This window comes from Salvelinus namaycush, chromosome 31 (assembly GCF_016432855.1).
Source record: "Salvelinus namaycush isolate Seneca chromosome 31, SaNama_1.0, whole genome shotgun sequence".
Lineage (NCBI taxonomy): Eukaryota > Metazoa > Chordata > Actinopteri > Salmoniformes > Salmonidae > Salvelinus > Salvelinus namaycush.
The window spans coordinates 21,448,044-21,473,751 of NC_052337.1; the positions used below are offsets into that span (position 1 = coordinate 21,448,044).

The window sequence follows — 25,708 nt, forward strand, 5'->3', positions numbered from 1 at the left end:
CACAGAGACGCATACAAAGCTCTCCCTCGCCATCCATTTGGCAAATCTGACCATAATTATATCCTCCTGATTCCTGCTTATAAGCAAAAACTAAAGCAGGAAGTACCAGTGACTCGCTCAATTTCGAAGTGGTCAGATGACGCGGATACTACGCTATAGGACTGTTTTGCTAGCACAGACTGGAATATGTTCCGGGATTCATCCAGTGGCATTGAGGAGTATACCACCTCAGTCACCGGCTTCATCAATAAGTGCATCGATGACATCATCCCCACAGTGACCGTACATATATTTCCCAACCAGAAGCCATGGATTACAGGCAACATCCGCACCGAGCTAAAGGCTAGAGCTAGAGCTGCCGCTTTCAAGGAGCTCTGACGCTTGTCGGATGTGGCAGGGCTTGCAAACTATTACAGACTACAAAGGGAAGCACAGCTGCGAGCTGCCCAGTGACACGAGCCTACCAGACGAGCTAAATCACCTCTATGCTCGCTTCGAGGCAAGCAACACTGAGGCATGCATGAGAGCATCAGCTGTTCCGGACGACTGTGTGATTACGCTCTCCGTAGCTGACGTGAGTAAGACCTTTAAACAGGTCAACATACACAAGGCAGCGGGGCCAGACGGATTACCAGGACGTGTGCGCCGGGCATGTGCTGACCAACTGGCAGGTGTCTTCACTGACATTTTCAACATGTCCCTGATTGAGTCTGTAATACCAACATGCTTCAAGCAGACCACCATAGTCCCTGTGCCCAAGAACACAAAGGCAACCTGCCTAAATGACTACAGACCTGTAGCACTCACGTCCGTAGCCATGAAGTGCTTTGAAAGGCTGGTAATGGCTCACATCAACACCATTATCCCAGAAACCCTAGACCCACTCCAATTTGCATACCGCCCCAAACAGATCCACAGATGATGCAATCTCTATTGCACTCCACACTGCCCTTTCCCACCTGGACAAAAGGAACACCTATGTGAGAATGCTGTTCATTGACTACAGCTCAGCATTCAACACCATAGTACCCTCAAAGCTCATCACCAAGCTAAGGATCCTGGGACTAAACACCTCCTTCTGCAACTGGATCCTGGACTTCCTGACAGGCCGCCCCCAGGTGGTGAGGGTAGGTAGCAACACATCTGCCACGCTGATCCTCAACACTGGAGCTCCCCAGGGGTGCGTGCTCAGTCCTCTCCTGTACTCCCTGTTCACCCACGACTGCATGGCCAGGCACGACTCCAACACCATCATTACGTTTGCTGACGGCACAACAATGGTAGGCCTGATCACCGACAACGACGAGACAGCCTATAGGGAGGAGGTTAGAGACCTGGCCGGGTGGTGCCAGAATAACAATCTATCCCTCAACGTAACCAAGACTAAGGAGATGATTGTGGACTGCAGGAAAAGGAGCATCGAGCACGTCCCCATTCTCATCGACGGGGCTGTAGTGGAGTAGATTGAGAGCTTCAAGTTCCTTGGTGTCCACATCAACAACAAACTAGAATGGTCCAAACACACCAAGACAGACGTGAAGAGGGCACGACAAAGCCTATTCCCCCTCAGGAAACTAAAAAGATTTGGCATGGGTCCTGAGTTCCTCAAAAGGTTCTACAGCTGCAACAGCCAGAGCATCCTGACTGGTTGCATCACTGTCTGGTACGGCAATTGCTCGGCCTCCGACCGCAAGGCACTTCAGAGGGTAGTGCGTACGGCCCAGTACATCACTGGGGCAAATCTGCCTGCCATCCAGGACCTCTACACCAGGCGGTGTCAGAGGAAGGCCCTGAAAATTGTCAAAGACCCCAGCCATAGACTGTTCTCTCTACTACCGCATGGCAAGCGGTACCGGAGTGCCAAGTCTAGGACGAAAAGGCCTCTCAACAGTTTTTACACCCAAGCCATAAGACTCCTGAACAGGTAACCAAATGGTTACCCGGACTATTTGCATAGTCCTCTGTTTATCTTATATGCATAGTCACTTTAACTATACATTCATGTACATACTACCTAAATGGCCCGACCAACCAGTGCTCCCGCACATTGGGAGCTGAAGGTTCGAGTTGCCAAACGTCAGCCTCGAAACCTTAATGACTTGGAGAAGATCTTCAAAGAGGAGTGGGACAAAATCCCTCCTGAGATGTGTGCAAACCTGGTGGCCAACTACAAGAAACGTCTGACCTCTGTGATTGCAAGGGTTTTGCCACCAAGTACTAAGTCATGTTTTGCAGAGGGGTCAAATACATATTTCCCTCATTAAAATGCAAATAAATGTATAACATTTTTGACGTGTTTTTCAGGATTCTTTTGCTGTTATTCTGTCTCTCACTGTTCAAATAAACCTACCATTAAAATTATAGACTGATCATTTCTTTGTCAGTGGGCAAACGTACAAAATCAGCAGGGGATCAAATACTTTTTTCCCTCACTGTATGTCCAGTGTCCTTGCGTGTGACCAGGTCTGTATACTGGGCCCGGCTATAAGCCTGTGGTTTGTCACCACTCTCCCTTGAAAGAAAAGGATTTTATCCGTCTCCAAACCTCACAATAAAGCAATAAAACAAGTAGGCTACTGAACTTAAAAGAAAAACCTAGTCACAAAAAACTGAGATCATGATTCTTAATTTATTGACAAGATCAAGTTGCTTCAGCTCTCAAAGAATCTTCACAAAATACAAAGTACATTAGAATCTGATACTCTGTTACCAGCAATAATCACTTTGGCACTTTTTGGAGCTTCAGCTATTCCTATCATCAACATTTCCAAAAGGCAAATAATATTTGCGGAATAAATATCTAAAAAGTCAACTTATGTTTAAATGTCTCATGGCGCTTTCCTCTGAGTGGACAGTAATGGTCATAGATGCCATAGATGTATACAGGTTGACTTTGACTTGTATACACATGTATATAGGTGGCAATGTTGGAATAAGATTTAAAATGTGAGCAGCAACAATGACCGGTCTACTACACTGTTAACTGTTTGGAATACACTCTGTCATGAAAAAAACACTGCTTTTCTTTACAAACCATTCCCATGTTCCCACAGCGATCATTGGAATATAACCCACTTTTACACCTTAAAATTATATATTACACAAAACCCATGCAAAAATTATTCAACATCTGGCAGATAAAATTGAGACTCAGGAATGAATGATAAAATACGCAGATGTGAGTGACTGCATTTGACCATACAAATATAAATGTTATGGCTGTTCTTGGTACACACACACACACTCATGCCTAGGTCATCTCACACTGCAAAAAGATGAATGGAAAGAAAGAGAAAACAATGGAACAGTCTGATGTTTTTACACTGTCCACACACAGACAATCATACAAAGGCTGTTTGCAATGAGAGACACCAAACGGACAAAACACAGACAGACACTGTTTAGTGTACTGTGAGCTGTTTGAGGAGCAGTCCCTGGGTGTGGCGCCACCATGACAATAGCTCTAGTAGGAAGATGCCCATGTGCCAAAGTGCATGGCATTATAAGACTCTGGTGGCAGTGGTGAAGACAGGAAGAGTACAAACCTAGAGCTAAAACCATCCGATAAAGACCTAGAAGAGGCATTGGCGTTAACTTAAAAAGGTAGACTCAGCGTTTTAAAGTTGCAACGAGCAGCTTCGCAGATATTGAGTTAACTGCAATGCAAGACTTTCTTCTCACACAGTATCTGCATATCATGCACTGGTGCGCTTCACGCTGCTACAACATGGTAGCTACGGGTCCAAAACAGCAGAGAAGTTTAGTTTGGCACTTAAACGGTCTTAGTTGTTACGGATATCGGCCAGATATGATGGTTACTTCGTGTATCGCCGAGTCTACCTTTAATAATATCCAACTGACATTTGAAAAATGGAATACGCAAGACTAAGGTCGATACAAGGTCTTGATTCGGTAGTGTAGTAACGATCACACACATTCAAGTATTTTTCACTCTTAAATTTCCCTGATTTACCAGTACAAAATAAATAAGACTGAAGTCATCAGTTCACCGAAACTGGCCCCTTATCGAAAAGCATTATAGTTTGTTATTCTTGTGAGTGATAACGCATCCCTTCAAACAGCACTACTTGCCACAATGTGGAAATTAACACACATCACTGTATTCACAGGACACCATCTTGGTACAGGGGACAGTAAAGAAATCCCCTCATCATTGCAGTAGCTCAACACAATCTAGCCTACAGTACAGAGACTCAAACACAAGGCTTCAGACAAAGGTGCCCTATATCAGCCTAATATCCCCTCCCCCTGCTTACCTCAGCTATTTCTCTGAAATGTGCACATCATCAATTCTCTTACAAGCATCTGACTAAATCTATGTCATCACCACAATACAACTGGGGATGAGGCTACAGTAGCAAGGTAAGACTAACGAGCTATGTTTGTGTAGCACTACCCCTGCCCAATGCCCATCCCTTCCTATACATGAATACATACTGCAGTCCCAATAACTATTAACTATAAGAGAAGGGAGAGTGAGTGAGTCAGTGGGATTGAATGTCACACTAAGCCCCCCTCTTGGTTAAAATGATCAATTCAGTCCAGTCCCGAGTGTGCGGCAAGGCAGTAAGGGCTCTCTCTTGGCACAGCAACATGCCTGTAGACACTGACCAGGGATCAGTGCTGGGGAGCCCAGGGCCCGTGGTCAGTGGGAGGGGGTTGAGGAACCTGACTGTCCTGAGATCCGGGGTCTGTATTGGGGTCGTTGGGGCTGTGGGAGGGGGGCGAGGCAGCAGTCTGTCCATAAGAACACGGCACATGATCGCCTCCAGGTGTTAAGCAGCTGTCTCCTTGCTGTCTGTACTCCTCTTCCTCCAACACCACCTCTCCCTTCTCCAGGACAAACTTCAGGGTGGGGCCTCTGGCCTCCCCCTCCTCTAGCTCCCCCTCTTCTGCCAGGCGGAACTTGATGTTCATCTTCCCCAGGGGCTTATCTGCTTTGTCTGGAGTAGTGATCAGAAGGGAAACCGAGAGAGAACAAGAAAGAGAAAGACAGGGGGACAGAGGGAGAGAAGAAGACAGTGTAAGTGGAAAACATGTAATCTGTTACACCTCAAACATCTTGCATTTAAGTTACAGAAGTGTTTTTTTCATTGAACCTAAAAAAAAAAACGATACTAAAGTTCAGAATTAAACATGAGTGAGGTTTTTGGGCTATTTGACCATTGCTAAATTTAGAACCCTTCATCCTCATAATGAACCCCCATAGCCAGGCTGCCACTTTTTAAAATGTATTTATTACATTTTACACTTTATTTAGACTGTTGGCAACAGATGGGGAGACAAGCAAATGGGACAACAGCAGGAAGCATAGATGCGGTAATTGAACCCTGGTCTTCGGTGGGGAGCATTATATATGTGACTGACCGCTAGACCACAGGCTTTGCACAGGCCCCCTCTCTTACCTAGCTGTCTCTCCTTGGGCAGCATCAGCACATCTACATTGCTGTGATCCTCCAGAGCAGAAGTGAGCAGCGCCCCCTCCTGGCTGAACAGGAAAACCAGAGGGATGGTGATTTCAGCCGTGGACCCGCCGTCTCCCACCATCTGGAACAGGGGCGTCTCTGCACCGTTACTCCCTTCCCGGTGGTCTAGGAGGGACAGTGAAACATGGGAAATTGAGTTTTGTAGGGAAGCAGGGATGCAAACTGAAAATCCTTGCTGGGGAAAATGCAGGTTAACTAATTAAACAACAAAAGAATATGATCTATATGATCAGTCTCTGTGTGTAAAATAAAAAGTGGTTCATGTGAACCTAACTCAAAGCAAAAAAATGTAAAGAAAGCAATCCAATGTTAATTGTTGACTAGACTTTACTACACTCAAATCTTGAGAAAACCCCCCACTAATATTGCAGTTAGCCATGACAGCATTTATAATAGAATGCTTGTGACCACACAAATATAAATATTGCACTTGGGGGAAAAAAACATCTTTAAGTAGAAATAGAATTAATCAAACAGGCATTCTATTTTTGCTCTATTATAGTGGCCACTATAGTAGACATCGATCAAGTGCACAAGGCTACATGTGTACAAAAATAACATTCAATGAGTAAAAATAATGACAATCACCCTCACATATCTATTACTGTCAAGTTCAACACAACAAAAACAATATATTTGGGTTACACTGCACATTATTACATTGTACACTTTCTGCCTGTGGACATCTGTTCCACAATGTGCCAGCAGAGCATGATACCCTTTGTAGGCATAATTGATCTCTTTCAGGCAGAGTGTACACCTGGCATACCCCTTTTTATCCACCGTATTGAAAAAGTGAGAAAGAGGGAAAGTGTGGTGTTCCTTTTTATTTATTTATTTTTCTAGGCAAGTCAGTTAAGAACAAATTCTTATTTACAATGACAGTCTACAAATAGGCAAAAGGCCTCCTGCGGGGACTAGGATAAAAATATCTATAAATAAATACTATATAAATATAGGACAACACTACATAAAGAGAGACCTAAGACAACAACATACCAAGGCAGCAACACATAACACAGCATGGTAGCAACAACATAACAACATGGTAGCACCGAGGTAAAGACAGTTTCAAGTTGGATATTCGACGGATATTCGCGCTTTCAAACCTCAATAGCTTTCAAACCACTTGAGCCACAGACTCCAAATACGTGTCATTATGTTGGAAAAATTGCGCACAACATTGCACAGGACTTATTTTCACGATTTGGACATTAATTCGCTTTCCAAAGCTAATAAACATATGGAAATGTGAGCAGCATTTTGTATTCCTAGTTGAATTAGTTAGGGAGCGTAAACAAAGTACAAACTTTTTTTACATTCGAATTTCAATAGCTCCTTGGTCATGTGACCTAGTGACTTCAAACAAGGTTCAGCATGTCCACTGACTACCCTTCTATATTGCACACCCTTTAGTTTGTCCATTTTCATCTCACAAGATTTTACATGAATTTTTCAAAATGTAAAATTTCAATAGCTCCTTGGTCATGTGACCTAGTGACTTCAAACATGGTGCAGAATGTACCCTTCTATATTGCACACTTGTTTGTGTACTGTAAAATCACACGGTGTAACATACATTTTTCATAGTTTTACATTTCAATAGCTCCTTGGTCATGTCAATTACACACCTAAGAAGCGTGCAGTGGATATACACCCATATTGCATAACCTCCAGTTATGTCTCTTCTATATTGTTGTACATTAATATTAGTTTGACAATTAGGGGGTTCAGTCCAGTGTTGTGTTTACCCTTTTCTTTAATATTTATCTATAATAATTGGTAGTTCTAAGTACTTATTTCCCCCTCCCCCCCAGTATTTAACAGCAGTACACAATAGGAGACAGATAATCTCCTTTCATCGTTAATATCAACCACTATAATCTAGTAGTAATTTAGTAGTAGAGGTAATTTCCTTTATGCCCCATTCTACACACAGCCTAAATTATAGGCACTGAACCATTTACAGGACAATAATAAACGTAGCATATAGGATCCAACCCTATCACAGAGTGAATAAATGAGCGTTTGTAGACTAAGAAAAAAATATGAAGTGACAGTTTCATCAGTACGTGCTTAAAGAAAGTCATATCACAAAGATCAGAGATGACAGTGCCCACCAAATCTATGACAATAGAGAATGAATTGTAAGCACCAAAGTGTGTTTGTCAAAATAATATCTGAAAATGTCAGTTGTTGAACATAATACTTCTATTTGTAATAGCAATTTATGATATATGCAGTTGAGGAATATTCCATGTACCAACACTACATGTAGGACGGACATAAGACATTCCCACATACAGTATTTTTAAATTTTATTTAATTTTTTATTTCACCTTTATTCAACCAGGTAAGCCAGTTGAGAACAAGTTCTCATTCACAACTGCAATGTGGCCAAGATAAAGCAAAGCAGTGTGACACAAACAACAACACAGAGTTACACATGGAATAAACAAATGTACAGTCAATAACACAATAGAAAAGTCTATATACAGTGTGTGCAAATTAAGTAAGATAAGGGAGGTAAGGCAATAAATAGGCCATAGTGGCGAAAAAATGACAATTTCGCAAATAAACACTGGAGTGATAGATGTGCAGAAGATGAATGTGCAAGTAGAGATACTGGGGTGCAAAGGAGCAATTTAAAAAATATATATAAATAAAATAAATAACAATATGGGGATGAGGTAGTTGGATGGGCTATTTACAAATGGGCTATGTACAGGTGCAATGATCTGTAAGCTGCTCTGATAGCTGATGCTTAAAGATAATGAGGGAGATATGAGTCTCCAGCTTCAGTGATTTTTGCAATTCGTTCCAGTCATTGGCAGCAGAGAACTGGAAGGAAAGGCGGCCAAAGGAGGAATTGGCTTTGGAGTTGACCAGTGAAATGTACCTGCTGGAGCGCGTGCTACGGGTGGGTGCTGCTATGGTGACCAGTGAGGTGAGATAAGGAGGGGCTATACCTAGCAAGGACTTATAGATGACCTGGAGCCAGTGGGTTTGGCGACGAATATGAAGCGAGGGCCAGCCTATGAGAGCATACAGATCGCAGTGGTGGGTAGGATATGGGGCTTTGGTGACGAAACGGATGGCACTGTGATAGCAAATTGGATGCAGTCTGAGTAGAGTGTTGGAGGCTATTTTGTAAATGACATTGTCGAAGTCGAGGATCGGTAGGATAGTCAGTTTTACGAGGGTATGTTTGGCAGCATGAGTGAAGGATGCTTTGTTGCGAAATAGGAGGCCGATTCTAGATTTAATTTTGGATTGGAGATGCTTAATATGAGTCTGGAAGGAGAGTTTACAATCTAACCAGACACCTAGGTATTTGTAGTTGTCCACATATTCTAAGTCAGAACCGTCCAGAGTAGTGATGCTAGGCGGGCGGGCAAGTGCGGGCAGCGATCGGTTGAAGAGCATGCATTTAGTTTTACTTGCATATAAGAGCAGTTGGAATTCACGGAAGGAGAGTTGTATGGTTAGTTAACACAGTGTCCAAAGAAGGGCCAGAAGTATACAGAATGATGTTGTTTTCGTAGAAGTGGATCAGAGAACCACCAGACGCAAGAGGGACATCATTGATGTATACAGAGAAAAGAGTCGGCCCGAGAATTGAACCCTGTGGCACCCCCATAGAGACTGCCGGAGGTCCAGAACACAGGCCCTCTGATTTGACACACTGAACTCTATCTGAGAAGTAGTTTGTAAACCAGGCGAGGCAGTTATTTGAGAAACCAAGGCTGTTGAGTCTGCCGATAAGTTCCTAACTGAAAAGTTGCATATCGCGGGGGCTATTCGATGCTAATGCAGTACGCCACAGGATGTTTTTGTGCTGGTCAAGGGCAGTCAGGTCTGGAGTGAACCAATGGCAAAATCTGTTCCTGGTTCTACATTTTTTGAACGGGGCATGCTTATTTAAGATGGTGAGGAAAGCACTTTTAAAAGAATAACCAAGCATCCTCTACTGACGGAATGAGGTCAATATCTTTCCAGGATACCCGGGCCAGGTCGATTAGAAAGGCCTGCTCGCTGAAGTGTATTAGGGAGCGTTTGACTATGATGAGGGGTGGTCGTTTGACCGGGGACCCATTACTGACGCAGGCAATGAGGCAGTAATGGCTGAGATCCTTATTGAAGACAGCAGAGGTGTATTTAGAGGACAGGTTGGTCAGGATGATATCTATGAGGGTGCCCGAGTTTACGGATTTGGGGTTGTACCTGGTAGGTTCCATGATAATTTGGGTGAGATTGAGGGCATCTAGCTGAGATTGTAGGACGGCCGGGGTGTTAAGCATATCCCAGTTTAGGTCACCTAACAGTACAAACTCTGAAGATAAATGGGGGGCAATTAATTCACATATGGTGTCCAGGGTGCAGCTGGGGTCTGTAACAAGCGGCAACAGTGAGAGACTTATTTCTGGAAAGGTGGATTTTTAAAAGTAGAAGTTTGAACTGTTTGGGCTCAGACCTGGATAGTATGACAGAACTCTGCAGTAGATTGCAACTCCACCCCCTTTGGCAGTTCTGTCTTGGGAGAAAATGTATACACATACAGAGGCATTTTTCAGCTATGATTTTACCACTCAGATTCCAGAATGGATATGACAATGTGGCCAGCACAGGATGTAATACACCCTTACAACAATCTACTTTTTGATCTTCTTTACTTATCTGGTAAACTGCTACTATGTGTCAAGAAAAGAGCCCCAATTAGGGGTTAGTGTACTCCAGTAAAAAAGGGCTGGTTTAGATTAAAAACTATTGCCCTGTGTCCCCGTTCAAAGGGGCATGAGAGACTCGTCACTGGTAGAATTGAGTTGGCACTTTATTGGCCAAAACACCCACAGACCCACAAGGTTGAGGTTACTCATGGACAGTAATTTGTAAAAAAAAAAAAAAAAGAAGAATTGTTGCATTGATGCATTGTGTCTTCTAACTGTCCAAAGTGTTAGGAAATATTTGTTCCCATAAATACAAAGGAGGATGTCTCTCCTCATACCTCTGGCACTTTAGTCAAACTGCCAGACTGTGCACCACAGAGCCAATCAGGAGAGAATACATACAGGTCAAGGGTGCCAATTGAAAGTCAATGGGTGCTTCTGTGCCTTTTGGATTACTCTCTCTTTACAGAGAACCCCTGTGGTTCAAGTCAAGAGCTACCCTTCCCCTTTCAGTCTGCTCTGCACATGTCTGAAAGTGACAGAGCCAGCAGCCAAGAGAGTTTTTCACAGTATGTCATAAAAAAGTATTACACTTATGAATGTATGTAAAATGCTAATACATATTAGATCCAGTACAATGGAATAACTAAGACCTGAATTTGAATGCAGCGTGTTCCGATTCCTCCTTCTCTTTCTGTCAAGCAGGGTCAACCAAAAACACTTGGCCTGATGGTTCATGCAGATACTGGGGAAGCAATATAGAAATGTATTGATCCCTTAAATGATTTTACTATTAAATGACCCATATCACAACCCTTATACCTCGTCACAAAAATGTACCTAAATCAATTTTGGAAAAAGGATTTTACTCAAAAGACGTAGGAATATATATATTTTTTTTAAACACCCATGTGAAATGAAGGCATGCAAAGCTTACAGATTTAAGTCTAATATCACGATATGAAAGCAGACAAACAGAGTGTGCGATAAGAAGGTATAGTCAGTGGACATTCTGAACCTTGTTTTAAGTCATTAGGTCACATGACCAAGGAGCTATTGAAATTTTTAATGTAAAAAAATTCATGTAAAAACGTGTGCGATGAAAATGGACAAACTAAAGGGTGTGCAATATAGAAGGGTAGTCAGTGGACATGCTGAACCTTGTTTGAGTCCAGTCGGTCATGTGACCAATGAGCTATTGAAATTCAAAAATGTAAATAAATAATTTAAAATAGTGCGAGATGTAAATCAACAAAAAATAAATGTGTGCAATGTGTGTCTATGCCATCGGGTTAGCTAGAACCAGTTTTGAAAGTTTTAGGAGTAATGGTTAGATAGCTATTGAAATTTGAAAATGTTGATTTGTCACCATGTTGACGGTCCCTAACTGCTGTTGGTGGACGTAAGGAAAACTACAGGCGAATATCCAACCTGAAACTGTCTTTACCTCGGTCATGGTAGCAGCACAAAACATGCCACAGTGTCTCCTGACCCCTCCTGTCTCAACCTCCAGTATTTATGCTGCAGTAGTTTATGTGTCGGGGGGCTAGGGTTAGTCTTATATCTGGAGTATTTCTCCTGTCTTATCCGGTGTCCTGTGTGAATTTAAGTATGCTCTCTCTAATTCTCTCTTTCTCTCTCGGAGGACCTGAGTCGAGCTGGAAGTCCTGCCTCTCGCATCTCCTCATTGGTACCCACGTGCCATTTCCTCATTGGTTATACGTGGGTGATTGAAAGACGAAATGTTTTGCCGGTTGTCGTGGTAAAAGTGTAGATGCCAATCACCATATAAGTTCAAAGATGAAAAAGCCTGGAAGGAGAGATGACTAGAAATGATTCGGTTGGCCGTTTTATGTGTGGATGAATTGTCGGAGTAGAAGACCTTGTGCATTTCAGGTAAAATAACAACTCAATGTTTATATCCCAGGACAAATTAGCTAGCAACAGCAAGCTAGCTAAATAGAACAAATTAGCTAGCAAGTGCAAGCTAACTAGCTAAATTGCCATACATGTTTAATGCTTTTCGAACCTGTCCCTAAATTAATGTCATTGGTTCAGAGTTTGTTTTGATATTTTAACCTGCGTGTCGTGATCGCGTTTGGTGTAGGGGGACAAAATAAATTTATGCACGATGGCGCACGCGCGCAGCCGGTCTGGGTTCCGTGTTAGTCGCGTGCTGCGCTGCATTCTATTGTTATGTGAAAGATTGGCTGAGCCTACGGACACTAGTACTGCTCCAAACGCGAATCTCTCGTTCGCTTACAGTCAGCAGTGATCCAACCCCTCCCCTCCAAAACTTTTGTCATCGGATCTACACGTAGGTCACCTATTTTGGATTCAAAACGAAAGGTGACTAGTTTGCATCCCTGAGGATAAGGCTCGTGAGTGACATGGATGAAAAAAGGAATGGCATGTCAATCAAAGCCTGTTAGGGGACTAACTTAGAAGGGTAAAACACGGAACTACTGTAAATTCACAAAAAAGTGAGTGATTGTAAGTAGTTACAATAGACAGTAGTGCACTAACAATGCAGACCAACATGGCCTTCTCAAACTAGGTTAAGCCCCACTAAACTCTTTCCCTAAGCTCCTGACTCTTACAGCAGAGTAACAGGCTGTGTCCTGATATTATGGACTGTGTGGGTGTAATATGAGAGGGGCAGAATTGGTGTGTGTCTTTTTCCCTCACCTATGAAGATGACTCCGATAGCCCCCACCTCCTGTAGCCTGCGGGCCTTGGCAGCAAACATGCAGTCGCCACGCAGTGCAAGGGCAATGTGCCCACTCAGCTCCTGAGCATTCTCTATGGGCCCACATGCTGTGTAGGGAGAGGTCTTCACAATGCTGCCCTTCACCTTGGAGAGGAACAGGGTGTGTGTGTGTGTGTGTGTGTGTGTGTGTGTGTGTGTGTGTGTGTGTGTGTGTGTGTGAGTGAAGGGAGGAGAGATTCCTGTAAATACTCCATACAGTAGTGACACATGCAGACATCCAAAGAGCTCCAGAAATATCCAAAACTAATGCTGACATGGGTAAATATTTAAATTTGAGTCTTTGGGTGATACATTTAAGAGGACTAGGAGATGCATGCCTGTCTTTTATCAATATTCTGAGTGACATAGAAAGCAAATACAAATAAATGCAAGATTCAAGAAAGCTCACCCCATGCTCCTGCTTGATTAGGTCCATTCCAAACTTGGCTGGTCCAGCAGTCAGGACCGTTCTACCCAGATACGGGGGGGATATGAGCTGAACGATGAGGGGCACTACTTCCTCCTCTGGGGTCTGGGTCACCTCTGCCACCAGTTTCACCCTGTAAACACCTTCATGTGCCTCATTAAAAGAAAGACATTGGTGAAATGAATTACACAGGAGCATGAGGGAGACAGAGTAATGTTGCCCTGCTTAGCAATAGAGACAATAGAATGCTAGACCACATCCCAAATTGCACCATATTCCCTATATAGTTCACTACATTTGACCATGGCCCATAGGGTTCTGGTCACAAGTAGTGCACTATATAGGAAACAGGGTGTCATTTGGGATGCAGACCCAGAGGCAATAGAGTGCTATAGATAAATAAGCTGCTCAATCATCTTACCCCATGTGTGTCTGTTGCCCCAGCGTCATTCAGTGGGGTGAGGGAGATGCCCATGCTCCTCAGAAACTCCACTGGCTCCATACCGTGGTCGTGAAGTGGCAGCTCGATGCCCCTGCAAACACACAATCATCAGATAGGGAGTTTGATTAAGCTGAACTGGGGTAGGCCCCGGGCAAAAGCGGTGAGGGAGTCTCCTCTCAAATCAAATAGTCATCTGCGCTGCCTGGTCATATTGTCAACAAGGCAGCATGGTGCAATGTTCAGAAACACACAAAATGTATTTTACATAAAGTATGTTAGAATTTTCAAACTAGTTTTCCTCAAGGTGGCAGATAAAGCACATATGTTTTTATCAGGGGAGCATGTGAAAACTTGGAATCCTTAGACATTACTCCACATTAGGGTTGGATAGGTTACTTTCTAAATGTAATCAGTTAGTTACTAGTTACCTGTCCAGAATTGTAATCAGTAACTTTTGGATTACCCAAACTTTAACGTAATCTGATTACTTTGTTACTTAGATTACTTTCCCCTTAAAAAGGAAAGATTCACCCATTTTGAACATTATATTGTTTTTTTTTCATCTCTGAGCAATATTCTACCGATTCCCGGGTTCATTACACTGTATCTGAGCTATTGCCGTTGAAGAAGGCCGACATTTGGCTGGTATGACGCATTTATAACTAACTCGAGATGGTTCATCTGTGTGGTTTACAGTGGGAGCAAATGAAGCAGTGGGCAGAACAAGCACGAGCTAGTGATATCCTATTGGCGCGTTGTAGAATTTATTTGCATATTTCCATTAGCGAAAGCCTTCTTTGAAGTGCGCGTGTGCACAAACTCAATTCAATCTTGCACTCCTAAACAAGGTAATTTTCTACAACCTTGGCAAATCGTCAAGTCTATAAAAAAAAAACTTTGTGCACTGTGTTCGTAACAGATTCTAGTTTTGAGAACAGAAATGTATTGAGATTTTGCAGAATGTCGTCCCAGTTTCACCTAGTTCCATCCTCTCCCACTACCCGCGAATGAAACTTCCTCTCACTACCATATTTGGTGGTGATAAAACGTTCTAAACGGACACTTCAGTTTTATAGCCCCTGTGACGTTTCTGGATTACTCAGTCTGTGACGTGTCATTGCGATAAAGCCGCTATCACTACACTGGGAGTTAATATGATTACGACTTTTAGATTGTGAAAACATCTATTTTACATTACAAAACTGTCCGATGTCAAAACGCGGGAGGTTGTCTTCTTTCCAATGAGTCATTGATCATATTTTTGCGATACTCTGACCTCAAGAAATGTGTAATTTAACAGAGGGTCCACCATATTTCTCCTATTTGTCTGCCTCTTCAATCCAGGGTACATTGCATGGTGCTGTTGCCTGGCCATTGCATGTCAGATTACACTCTGCGAAGCACATCAATCTGCAGTGTAAACATAGTGAGATTGTATACTCCTAAATTGATAGTGGAGTTTGTTTAGGCCATTTTACACTTAACTACCTAATACACATTCTGATATAAACTTTGGTATTATTGTGTGTAGCTACGTTTGCTAGCTAGCTAGCCAGCCAACCCATAGAGCATTGGATTGTGGGTTTTGTAGTCGGCGTGAGCTGCAGATTTCCACAATGATTTTCCCGTTGCTACCAACCTTATAATAACAACAACATTAATAATTTGTTCACAGAAGATATTGTTGTCACAGTGTTATTTAACACTGTAAATTGCAGGAATTTGTGGTTTTGGGTGGATTTTTCCTTTAAGAGGTAATATAAATTGTTCTACTTCTAGAAGCAAAAAAAATAAAAAAACGTAATTACCAATTGAACGGCATTTATAGCAGGATAAATCAATGTTAGAGTTTACATAGCTGGCCATAAATGATGTTTCATTTTCCTTTATGTGTTGGTTATGTAGGCTTCTTCTAACCAATTTCTACTACATATAATAATATGATAAGGCCATATCTTTACATTAAAAGCAAAAGTCGTTCAGATTTTCAGTCCTTCCAATCAATTTAATATCCCTTGATCCACAAAAAAAGGACTTGGAAATATAGATTACCCAAATTGTTTTACCTGAGCAAAACCCAACAACTAAGGATGTATTAGCCTACTATGTTGTTTATGATTTTGTTGTCATGGAGGATTGATTGGGCTCATTGCTTAGTAAAAAAAAAAAAAGCTGCTCTCATGGAATGGCATGCTTTGAGAACTACAGAAAAGAGCCATTTGCATGTGAAAATGTAATGCCATATGTTGCATTTGCTATAGGCCTTTTGTCTTTTTTTTGGCGACACTTTCACATCTCGATAATTTGTTTCAAGTCTATCAAAAGTGTGAGAGTTTAAGCATGTGTCCATTAGGTCTTTGGATTTTTTTTTATCAGCATGAATTAGATCGAGCAATAAAAGCCCCACTCTTCTTAAATTAAACTACTTTAACAGTATGGACTGGAGCACAATATACCATAGAGGAGTTTAGAATGGAGGAACTCCCTCAAACGTTTATTTGAAAGGCTGCAAACCACACTATGAAGCTGTTGCAAGAGAGCATTTTTCATTGGCTGTCCACTGGTCACAAAAACAATGATTGATAGGTGGTTAAACTCATTCAATTCAACCATTATATATATATATATGTGTTAAAATACACATAGGCCTACACATTTAAACAGCCATCCACAACAACCACAATCCATCCGTAAGGCGCAAATAGCTAAATGAGAGAGCAGCAGTGTGATTCACATCAATGCGCTATGTACAGCAGATATCAATAAGTGATATCAGTATCGCCAGTAGGCTACACCACTGATGTCATCCTTACCGCCAAGCGTTTATTCAAGTTGTATAATTTTTGGATGCCGGGGTTAACACGAAGGATGTAACAAAAGGAAAATTTAAAATAATAAATCTTAGTGAATGTGCAGCTATTTACAACAACACATGAACACGGACACAGACACACCTGTCAGGTGAAGCGTGGAATGCCCGGCCCACCCCAGTCAGGTACTTGTAGCTGTCCCTTATGGTCTTGGCAAAGGAGGGGTTGTTGGGGAACAGGGTCTGGGTGCTGGGGCACGAGTAGGTGAACAGGTCCTCCTCCACGGCAGTGGGCGCTTCCTGGAACGTATAGACACAAAATGGCGGATCAGTTTCAGCTCTTCTGACCATAACATAACACCCGTTCATAACTGGACAGCTGGTTCAAATAGACACCATATGGCAATCACAACTGTTGGTAACTGACTGAGCCTCACCGTGTTGTTGCCCCGACAGGGGGGCTGTGAAGTGGACAGGGAGACAGGCAGCAGGTGGGCCTCGGTGGTGAAGATGTATTCGTCGATGTCGAAGTGAAGCTGGTTCTTCTCAGAGAACAGAAGGTACAGGTACTTAAACATCTCCGCTAGGAAGAATGAGTCCATCCTAAAGAGAAAGGGAATGTTTGAAATCACTTGAACAGAACAAATAATGTGTCACATGACACTGTCATTTGAGCTCTCTTGCTAAAGACCAACATATCCATTAGTAATATTGGAAATAGCAGTTGAAGGCTGGAGTGAGAAGGAATCAGTGGAGATGACCTGAGGTTTCAGATTTTAACCCATATGTTTCACTGTGTTCCCCTACCTATCCTCGTGGGTCCCTGTGCGGACATCCTGCACGGCTGCAAACCCACAAGGCACCCTGGTATGAGCATTGAGCTTCTCCACTATGGACTGGCCCACTCTGAGGTAGTAGGGGTCACCTGTGGCCTGTGGAAGGGAAAACATGGTTTATCCCATTCCCAGCCCCTCTCAACCAGTTCAGAGTACACCATTTACTATGCACGTTGGCTTTTCACAGCGGGAACAGCATTACCTTGTAGAGGTAGTAGGTGCTTTCTGCAAACTCTGGCCTCAGAGGGTGTTGACCCCAATGAACTCTGAACTCCGTGGTGAAAGCCTGCAACGTGAGGAATACCATGCAGTCAAGCAGAGCTGAGAGCAGATTTTATCCTCTTGACTCAAATGTCACTTTTTCTGACCTCAGGGAGAAACTTGTGTTGCTTGGTGACCTGGTAGAGCATTTCATGGGTCTCTATGGCTGGTTTCAGGTCTCCTCTCAAAACCTATATTGAAGAGGTTGATAAGGCAGTCTTTACTATGAACGATTCCCTTTCAGAGCGTATACTTGATCATACAACCCACTTGAAAACTATAGAAACTCAACCTAAAAACCAGAGAACCTTCTTCTGCTGTAGTGGAAAGAGATGTGGTCATGATGATGTCATGCTACAAACAGAGTGTCTCATTGTTCACTTATGTCATATTTGTATTCCAAATAGCACAATATGGGCCCCCCAAAAAAGTAGTGCACTGTATAGGCAATAGGATGCCATTTGGGATGCATGCTATGTCAAATTATTAGAGGCAGGGGGGCTAACCATAACAAGTGGCGATGATAGAGGACGTGTTATGGGACTCACCTGCAGGCCGGGGAAGAAGGCAAGTAGGGAGTCCATCCAGCTGCGGACGCTCACCGTGGGGTTGTGCATGTGCACGTTGAGCAGCAGCGGAGGCTGGCTGATGTACTTCATGATGGCGCTGTAATGCTGTAGGAGACAACAGACAGCCGGGGTCACTAAAGATACCTACATTATGCATGATGTTTTGATATGGGGGGGGTTAGATCACTGATGTGACTGAGACCCCGTTTACACGTCATACTAATGTACATCTTGTTTTATCTGATTTCTGTCTGACCACAGTTAATCTGAACTCAGAGCATTTGATATGAACATGCATTTTTTGTTGTCTGGTTCTGCAATCTGGATGCAGGTAGCATTTTAAATTCAAATGTAAATGGTGTCTGAGAATTTGGAGTGTTATCTACAAGCATAGAGCAATACATTGCAATATATCTGCAGCTGGTGATAGTACAGTAGAGTCTCACAGTGTTGAACCTCTCCAGGTAAACGTTGTCTCCCAATAGAATGTAGGCCTTCATTAGGTACTCATAGTAGGAGTCAATGCCAGCACCCACACCACTGTCTGAAGATACACAGAGGAGGGGAGATACTGTTAATATAGGACCTGACTGAGCTAATGTAAATAACAAAACAAGCAGAGACACGTATTCAAAACCAAACTAGTAGTATTGGAAGTGACTAAATAGTATATAAAGGAACTGAGTGGGACAATGCGTCATCACATGATGCGAGGTGATAAAATGTTTGTTCCTACGGATACATTTTGACTTTAAATTAGAGTGGTTGACTATGTGTGAAGGTGAGGGCGAGTGTGTGCTTTCTGCTAGAGGTCGACCGATTATGCTTTTTCAACGCCGATACCGATTATTGGAGGACCAAAAAAAGCCAATACCGATTAATCGGACGATTTTTATATATATTTGTAATAATGACAACAATACTGAATGAACAATGAACACTTTTATTTTAACTTAATATAATACATCAAAATCAATTTAGTCTCCAAAAAATTATGAAACATGTTCAATTTGGTTTAAATAATGCAAAAACAAAGTGTTGGAGAAGAAAGTAAAAGTGCAATATGTGCCATGTAAAAAAGCTAACGTTTAAGTTCCTTGCTCAGAACATGAGAACATATGAAAGCTGGTGGTTCCTTTTAACATGAGTCTTCAATATTCCCAGGTAAGAAGTTTTAGGTTGTAGCTATTATAGGACTATTTCACTCTATACCATTTGTATTTCATATACCTTTGACTATTGGATGTTCTAATAGGTACTTTAGTATTGCCAGCCTGATCTCGGGAGTTGATAGGCTTGGAGTCATAAACAGCGCAATGCTTGAAGCATTGCGAAGAGCTGCTGACAAACGCAGTAAAGTGCTGTTTGAATGAATGCTTACGAGCCTGCTGCTGCCTACCACCACTCAGTCAGACTGCTCTATCAAATCATAGACTTAATTATAACATAATAACACACAGAAATACGAGCCGTAGGTCATTAATATGGTCAAATCCGGAAACTATCATTTCGAAAACAAAACGTTTATTCTTTCAGTGAAATACGGAACCGTTCCGTATTTTATCTAACGGGTGGCATCCATAAATCTAAATATTCCTGTTACATTGCACAACCTTCAATGTTATGTCATAATTACGCAAAATTCTGGCAAATTAGTTCGCAACGAGCCAGGTGGCCCAAACTGTTGCATATACCCTGACTCTGCGTGCAATGAACGCAAGAGAAGTGACACAATTTCCCTAGTTTAATATTGCCTGCTAACATGAATTTATTTTAACTAAATATGCAGGTTAAAAAAAATATACTTCTGTGTATTGATTTTAAGAAAGGCATTGATGTTTATGGTTAGGTACAGTCATGCAACGATTGTTCTTTTTTTCCCGCAAAAGCGCTTTTGTTAAATCATCCCCTATTTGGCGAAGTTGGCTGTCTTTGTTAGGAAGAAATAGTCTTCACACAGTTCGCAACAAGCCAGGCGGCCCAAACTGCTGCATATACCCCGACTCTGTTGCACAGAACACAAGAGAAGTAACACAATTTTCCTAGTTAAAAGAAATTCATGTTAGCAGGCAATATTAACTAAATATGCAGGTTTAAAAATATATATACTTGTGTATTGATTTTAAGAAAGGCATTGATGTTTATGGTTAGGTACACATTGGTGCAACGACAGTGCTTTTTTCGCGAATGCGCTTGTTAAATCACCCGTTTGGCGAAGTAGGCTGTGATTCAATGATAAATTAACAGGCACCGAATCGATTATATGCAACGCAGGACAAGCTAGATAAACTAGTAAGATCATCAACCATGTATAGTTAACTAGTGATTATGTTAAGATTGATTGTTTTTTATAAGATACGTTTAATGCTACCTAGCACCTTACCTTGGCTCCTTGATGCACTCGCATAACAGGTAGTCAGCCTGCCACGCAGTCCTCATGGAGTGCAATGTAATCGGCCATGACCGGTGTCCAAAAATGCAGATTACCGATTGTTATGAAAACTTGAAATCGGCCCTAATTAATCGGCCATTCCGATTAATCGGTCGACTTCTACTTTCTGCATGGTTGAGTGTGTGACAGTGGATCTTTGGCTCACCCCTGCGGACCCAGTCTCCATTGTGGATATTGATGACGGTGCCAACGAGGTCACTTCCTCGCTGTCTCTTCTCCCACAGGACGTCCAATGCTTTCCTAGCATGCTCCTGTGGGACACAGAAACATTATCTTCATGCACACTGGCCAATAAATACAAAACAACACTATCGATTATTACTGGAATTACTAATGTACCTCGAACACAGCCTCCCCAGACAGCCGACTGAGAGCAGCAAACTCCAGAATCATGGTCCCTGCACAGGCTGTACAGGTGTCCGACTCAGTGCCTGTGCGTGACAGGGGGTTAAGGACCCCATACCTCAGGTTTACCTGGAAACAAACAGACAAGAAGTAAGTATATTGAATGTACTACATGCATATTGTCAGATAGTAATAAGACTACAAAGCCATCTTGAATCACTTTTAATCCTCTATTCATATTTGACTGGACAGTCCGGTCAGACCTGAATCTGGTACTTTTCCGTTCATGTGACATTGTGGAAGTTCTGATAAACAACGTTTTTCACCCAGGGGTCCAGAAAAAAACAGAAGCATGGAGACTGAGTGAGGTGTGTTACCCTGGGGTAGGGAAGGCCACTGGTAGTGTTGAAGGCAGGCAGCAGTCTGTGGCCCAGCTCCTTGGCCATGTGGAGCAGCTCATCTCTGTACCACTGCATCCTCTCCCCCCGCTGACGGAGCATGTCAGCCATCACATGCGCCCCCAGCAAGCCTCTGTAGGGAGAGCAAGATGGTGTGGTGGGCAAGATGGTGTGGTGAGCATGTGGCAATGCCCAGCCAATTTCCCATTCATCTCAATATAAAAATACTGACAGCCCTATATTATGAAGTCATATAGTTATTTTATCATACAGTCAATAAGACATTTGGACCAGTATCGTACACAATCTTGGTGAAGCTCTGTGTAGGAGTGAGACAATGCATTGCATAGGTTCGTACCCCAGGACTCGGATGTTGGTCTCAAACACAGACACCACCACATCATTGTCCAGCCTGACATCCCTCAATGTCCTCCTAACTGCATCCTCAAATTCATCCAGCTTGTTCAACACCTGGACATATGTACAAGACAAATGCGTTAATAGGGTAATAGACAGAATAAATAAGTGTTTCATTACTTAGGCAAAAAAAGACTTACATAAAAACACATAGCTATTTGAATAATTCCTGTGAATTACGACATTCAATGATTTTTTGCTCAGGTTTCCAGAACCGTAAGAAGGACTATCCATTTAATATATACTGCCATTGACTGTATGTGTGTGGCTCTGAGGGGTTTCAGGACAATGGATCCCATTTGCTCATTGATTTCTCTACAGACATTTGTGTTCGTATAGCTGGCTCAAAAACTTACAGACAGGATAAGACACTCACCACTAAAGTATCCAGGGTGTCGACCAGTGTGAGGGAGAACCTAAGAGAGAAAACAGGGCTATATTCATTAAGGAAAGGGGGATACCTAGTCAGTTGTACAACTGAATGCATTCAAAATATACCTTTGAAATGTGTCTTCCACATTTAACCCAACCCCTCTGAATCAGAGCACACCATAGCAAATGTTTTGCAACAGTTTCAGTCATTTTCTTCCATTTGGTGCTTAATACATATGACCCAGGTCAGGAGGATGGCGCACAGCAGAGGAACTGGATCCTGCGCCATGTCAGCTTCACCATGTAGTCTCATCGTCTATTGTGCTTCCAGGTTAAGTGTGTTTTACAAGGTCTTAAGGAAGAATCAGAGAGAGGTCGGATTCCCTTAAGAGATGTGTTCCTTCCTTGTATTTTCATAATAGGCTAGGTTTTCCCCACATGATTTCACAACGCACCTCAATTAACTTCCTTTTCCTATGAAAATTACATATTGAAAAACATGGGACATCTTTCTCTACCTAGCCCCCGTCCCTCCATCAGTGCAGGGGATGACATAACAGACACATAATGAATCCATTGTGAGACTGAGTTGGCTGAGTGGCTGTCTCTCTCTATACATCAAGAGACCCCTTTGAGTACAAAAGTAAGCCGATAAACAGCTAAAATCACCACAAAGGCTAAACTCAGAGAAACCACATGTTGTGAGGAGGCTTTCCGTGCAGTTATACTCACTTCCCCAGAGAGTCATCGATGTCTCCCCTGTTGGGCTCCAGGCCACGCACTCTCCCCCTGCAGCTCAGAGGCATCAGCTCGTCCGCTGGGTATGCATATTTCTGTGGCAGAATCAGGGCACGGGGCTACAGTCAGGGTACGGTACACATACTCAATAGGAGGAACATTTGATTAAATGTTTGAACCAGCGGAGGTTGCTGAGGGGAGGATGGCTCATAGTAATGGCTTGAATGCAGTCAATGGAACGGTATCAACCAATGGAAACAACATTTGATACCATTCCATACCAGCCATTATTATGAGCCGTTCTCCCCTCAGCAGCCTCCACTGGTTTGAACTTAGAAGTATAGGCCGAGTGTATGGCACACAGTCAAGTTAGAGAGGCTGGTTTGAGCAGTAACATAATATCATCTAGGGCCGGGACGATACCAGTATTGCGATATTTGTTAGTATCGTGGCAAGGAAACAAAACACCAAGCGGATTTGACTTTTTCAGGGAAACAGCCATAATGTTGGAAACAAACAGCATTATGATGTCATCCAGAGTCACATTTATATATTTTCCAAGCTCTAGTACACAATATTTAACATAACATTAAAGGACCAAAAAGTTCTCTGCTTCGTGTTTTCATTTTGCCATGAAAAAAATATTGCAGTACTGGTATTATCACAGCCCTAACATAAACCATAATGAAACCGTCAACAGCAGCATGCCCTGGCCTGCGACATGGTCAGTAATACAGATGGACAACAATAGCTACGGGTTGAAACATCCAACTTTGCTCAGTGTAGTTGAGTGGCAATTATGTGGTCAGACACAGACCTACCATATAGCTGCCATAGGCATGATCAAACATCTCAACAATCTGGTCCCTGTAACAGAAAGAAATACACAAAATCAACATAACCAAGTCATTTCTAACAGACAAGTGGACGGATAGATAGTGATGGTGTGTTTAATGATTTAGTCCCTTCATCTTTATAGTATGGACTTTGCCACTCAGTAGAGGTGGGCATTGGGTAATACTGGAGTGTGTGATCATACACGGTTGTTATCTCACCTGATTTTGGTCTTTTCTTCAGGTAACATGGTCAGACCTTCTTGGCCATTGGCCCAGCTAAGAAGGCTTGTGAGGAGTAGGGCTCTCAGCATCATAGAAATGCCAGGAGAATCCTGTGGTGAGCAAAACAGTTTTTCTCCCATTTAATCTTTGACAGGTCTGTACACAAGTAGGTGTTCCTGTGCTCTCAATGACGCCCCAGAAATATCAAATAATCCAATGCATTTCCTCTGCATGGTGTGGCCTCATGGACAAGCACCAAGAGTTCATAAAGTTGACAACTGGCTGTCTCCACTACAGTTGATGGTTTTAGCTGTCAAGCTAGTTGTCAAAATGGCTAATTGACAACAATGTCACATTAACCCATACCGTACAAAAAAAGATTGCAGTTTTGAAACGGCAGTAAACGTGCAGTAGACTGTGGTATTTTGGACGCAGTAACTGCAGAATAATACAGTGCAGTCACTGTAACAGTAGTTACACTGCAAAATCACTGCAGTTTAAAAAAAAATTGGACGCAGTATTTGCAGAATACTGCAGTTATATAGCACTTTAACTTCTGTTATACTGCAACGTTTTTTCGTAAGGGATAGCAACTGTCAACAACTAACAGGTTACTTGATATGTACACAATGACAAGGCATGTTACCCCTGGCAGCTAAGGATAATTAATTAGTTAGCTGGCTTAACAAGTGAACCAGTTGACATCTGTACAGTTGACGTGTACCTAGCCAACTTGCTAGCTAGCTAGTAGCTATGTCCATATACTTCGAATCACACACGAAGCTCCTCGTGTTCACTACTAGTGTGATTTCCCAGTCTATGATCAGGTGTATACTCCAAAGAACAGGGAGGATCTCCATTAGGTTAGCTTGCTTGCTGGCTAGCAGTTAGTTAACTAGCTAATTAACAAACAAGACTGAACGCCGGTGGTGATGTCTTCTTTCATATTGCAACACAAATATCCCTATTATTCCGTGTCAGTCCCAGTCTCACAAACAACGCCGGGTCTCCCAACCCAAAAAGGGTATTTCAACCAAACCGTCGATGAAACCCCAGCGAGAAAACTATTTTCGGAAATAAGACTGTGCTCAGTTTCTTTGGTGCTTCTTTAGCTGGCTAACGTTACTTTACTAGCTAGCTACTCAACAACCCTTGACAAGCTGGCGACTGAGAGTGCCTCTTCATTCTATTGGTTAAGGCGGCGGAAGTAAAATGAAAACATTATTACATTTGTATCACGATAAAATGGCGAGTGATATTGTTTTATAAAGTTACATTCTTACTAGTTATGGGCATAATATTGAATTACAATGTATCCGATCCGTACTTTTTAACTTGAAGAAACATGAATTCCTCCAGTCTTTTAAAACAACACTGCAATGTACCTATCTTTTTATATATGCATTATTACTTGATTATACCTGAAATGTAGTGTATATACAGATTTTTAATTTTTATTTTTTTTGGAAAAATAATTTTATTTTCATTTCTCATTGAAATACAATTACAAAATCAGTGCATTACATAACATCGATTCATAAAAACAGTATCCAAAAGTAGTGTAACAATATAACAATAGCAAAACTATTCAAAAAAGTGCTGTTCTGCAGAACCTGACCAGTATTATTACATTCAAGTTTAACTTGCCTCTAACAATCTCC

General features: G+C 42.3%; 1 protein-coding gene across 2 annotated transcripts; it reads right to left on the reverse strand.

The window, feature by feature from the left end:
- Positions 1-2,610: 2,610 nt before the first annotated feature.
- LOC120025696 (ER degradation-enhancing alpha-mannosidase-like protein 3) lies at positions 2,611-25,212 on the reverse strand. Of its 2 annotated transcripts, XM_038970268.1 has the most exons (21): positions 24,772-25,212; positions 24,045-24,157; positions 23,811-23,856; positions 22,984-23,084; positions 22,256-22,295; positions 21,821-21,933; positions 21,442-21,595; positions 21,059-21,193; positions 20,865-20,970; positions 18,714-18,811; positions 18,247-18,372; positions 17,806-17,889; positions 17,640-17,723; positions 17,409-17,533; positions 17,039-17,204; positions 16,747-16,901; positions 13,772-13,883; positions 13,333-13,503; positions 12,863-13,028; positions 5,427-5,612; positions 2,611-4,964 (listed from the first exon to the last, which is right to left on the reverse strand). In XM_038970268.1, exons 2-21 carry the CDS (start codon positions 24,137-24,139, stop codon positions 4,639-4,641), a joined length of 2,589 nt encoding a protein of 862 aa, XP_038826196.1. In that variant the 5' UTR covers positions 24,140-24,157; positions 24,772-25,212; the 3' UTR covers positions 2,611-4,638. The 2 variants fall into 2 exon arrangements, with proteins under 2 accessions (XP_038826196.1, XP_038826195.1); XM_038970267.1 differs by having other exon boundaries at positions 24,045-25,212.
- Between the last annotated feature and the right edge of the window lie 496 nt (positions 25,213-25,708).